This window comes from Panulirus ornatus, chromosome 5 (assembly GCF_036320965.1).
Source record: "Panulirus ornatus isolate Po-2019 chromosome 5, ASM3632096v1, whole genome shotgun sequence".
NCBI classification, from domain to species: domain Eukaryota; kingdom Metazoa; phylum Arthropoda; class Malacostraca; order Decapoda; family Palinuridae; genus Panulirus; species Panulirus ornatus.
Window position 1 is genome coordinate 21,767,901 of NC_092228.1, and position 2,662 is coordinate 21,770,562.

At 40.6% G+C, this 2,662-nt stretch overlaps 1 protein-coding gene across 1 annotated transcript; it reads right to left on the reverse strand.

Moving 5' to 3' along the window:
* Nucleotides 1-1,710: 1,710 nt before the first annotated feature.
* Nucleotides 1,711-2,133, reverse strand: LOC139748779 (uncharacterized). The gene has a single exon (XM_071662214.1). It carries the CDS (start codon nucleotides 2,131-2,133, stop codon nucleotides 1,711-1,713), a length of 423 nt encoding a protein of 140 aa, XP_071518315.1.
* Between the last annotated feature and the right edge of the window lie 529 nt (nucleotides 2,134-2,662).

The window sequence follows — 2,662 nt, forward strand, 5'->3', positions numbered from 1 at the left end:
ATCAATATCATTATCACTGTCATGATCGTCATTATTTTTATCATTATCATTTTTGATATCATTGCAGTGGGAGTGTATGGTGTTGAGTTTAATGGCTTTGGTCAAGTGGTTGAACCAGAGGTCCTGGCGCTGAAGTTGATTAAACAAACATAATCACCAACGAATTGTTGTTTATATATCCTTGTAGACGTCCAGGTATGGGGGTGGGGGGTTACCTTGATGATTTGGTCTAATTGAAAAGCTATTTTGAACTGCTACTGCCTCAGCCAGACACACACTGCCTCAGCCAGACACACACTGCCTCGGCTAGACACTGCCTCAGCCAGACACTGCCTCAGCCAGACACTGCCTCAGCCAGACACTGCCTCAGGCAGACAAATCCACAGAAGAACATAACTCATGTACGCCACCAGTGACGAAGGAAACAACCCATCCTTGGCAATCAGTGGTGTACTGCTGCTAACCACGTACCTCACGGGTCCCAGTTCGAGTTTCGGACAGAGCAGACATCTCACAGCCTACCCAGCTGTTCATCCTCTTTCTTTAGATCTAGGCCATGTATAGGTACCTGGAATAAACTGAATAAGTCACGGTACCTATACAAAGTTAAGAGACGTGGACAGGCGAAGAGAAAAAAAAAATCAGATAGAGCGGCAGTTAAGATATATTCTTACACAAAAAACTAGAAAGAAAATTGATATTCCGTACCACAAGAGGTGACAGCCTCTAACACTCTTTATAATATATCATGTTACACACAGACGAAGAGGTTGAAGAAAGTACAGAACTGTTGTCTCGCGAGACCAGAGTAATTAAGATAAGCTCCCGAGAGCGGAAGACAAAATGCAAGAAGACTTAATTCATGGTATGTATATAAGTGGACGCAGATGAAAATAAAAACTTGATGGAGTTCAGTGTGGAGATAATATTTGAATTAGTACCTCATGGAAAAACTGGCGACACAGCTAGTCTGTCTTACGAAGAACCAAAGTGGATAGAAAATGAGGCGTGAAGAGAAGGTGAAAGACCTGAGAACAAATCATATAATCGACGGTATTGATATATGGAGGCCATTGTGTCTCGTCCTACTGAGTCAGACGGGACCTCCGTGGTGTTGCGGTTAGCGTCCCTGACCATGACGCATTCATGAGCCGCCCAGCATCCTGCACACAGATACGAATCTTGTTTACATGGGTTTAACAAGAGAGAGAGAGACAGACAACAGGGGGCCTGATTGGCCCACGACTGGGTTGTTTGGTAAAACAGAAGGAGTTTAACTTGACAATAAAATGTAATTCCACTCTACAGTTTTTTAAGCTGTTATCAACTCCCTGCCGCTGTACATTGGCCTTCTAGCGTCCCAGTTACCGCTGTCGTTAATACAGTCTATTTCTAGTGTTTTTCTCAGAGTTTATCTGAATCTATGAAATATTTGTCTCAACGACTTTTGAAGGTATATATTGTTTCAGCATTCACTACGTCTGACGTTAATTCATTCCAGTACTCAACACACCTATAATAAAAGAAGCTATTTCCAACGTCCGTACTACAACTTTTAACTTTGACTTTGATTCCATTTGTCCTGTATTTCGAAAAGATGCTCATAATTTACTTCATCAAACTTATTAGAATTTTGAACACTTGGATTAAGTCACCGCGAAGTCTATGTTTCTTAACATAGAAGAGATCCAATCGCTTTGGCCTCTCTTTTTATGCCAGGTTTCTAAGGGATGAGATCAATTTTGTTGCGTGCCTTTGTAATTGCTCTAATTTTTCGTGGTCTCTTTTATAGTTTGGGGACCAAAACTGGACTGCATATTCAAAGTGTGGTCTTACAAGAGAATCATAAAGTGTGAGATTTGTTTCTGATGTCTTGTAGTCTATGTTTCTGGCTTTGAAACCTAACATTTGGTTGCCTTTTTTACTTTCTACTCGACACTGTTTGGTGTACTTTAGATTATTGCTAATAAGGTACCTTTCTTCATTTACTTTAGTTAGAGAGTTTCCGAATAGTTTATAGTCGTAACGTTTATAGTTGTCTCCAAAGTGCATAGCTTTACGCTTGTCTACATTAAACTTCATTTGCCATCTGTCTGACCACTCTGCCAGTAAGTTAAGATCTCCTTGAATCATTTCGTAGACCCGCCTGTTTACAGCTGTACATCCTAGTTTAGTATCGTCAGCAAATTTGGAGATCTTAGATATGAGACCGAGTTTTAAGGTCATTAATGTATATCGTGAAAAGAATTGGGCCTAGGAGCGACCCCTGTGGCACACTACTCGTTACGTGTAGCCAATCTGAGGTTTCGCCGTTTAATACTACACGCTGCTTCGTTCCGGGAAGCCAGTCGCTGATCCATGTACAGAGTTGTTCATCGATTTCCGTGTGCTTTGAGTTTATATAAAAGTCTCTTGTGAGGTAATTTACCGAAAGCCTTTTGAAAATATAAATATACTACATAAGACGGTAATTTTCTGTCCAAATTCTGATGAGTATTAAAGAATTTCAGCAAATTTTTCAGGCAGGATCTTCTATTGCGAATGTCGTGTTGGCTGTCCGATATAATTTTGTGTTCTAGAAACGTGACAGTTTTATTTCGTATCATTCTTCCATTATTGTACCTCACACTGACGTAAGGCTAAATGGGCGGTAGTTCAAAGC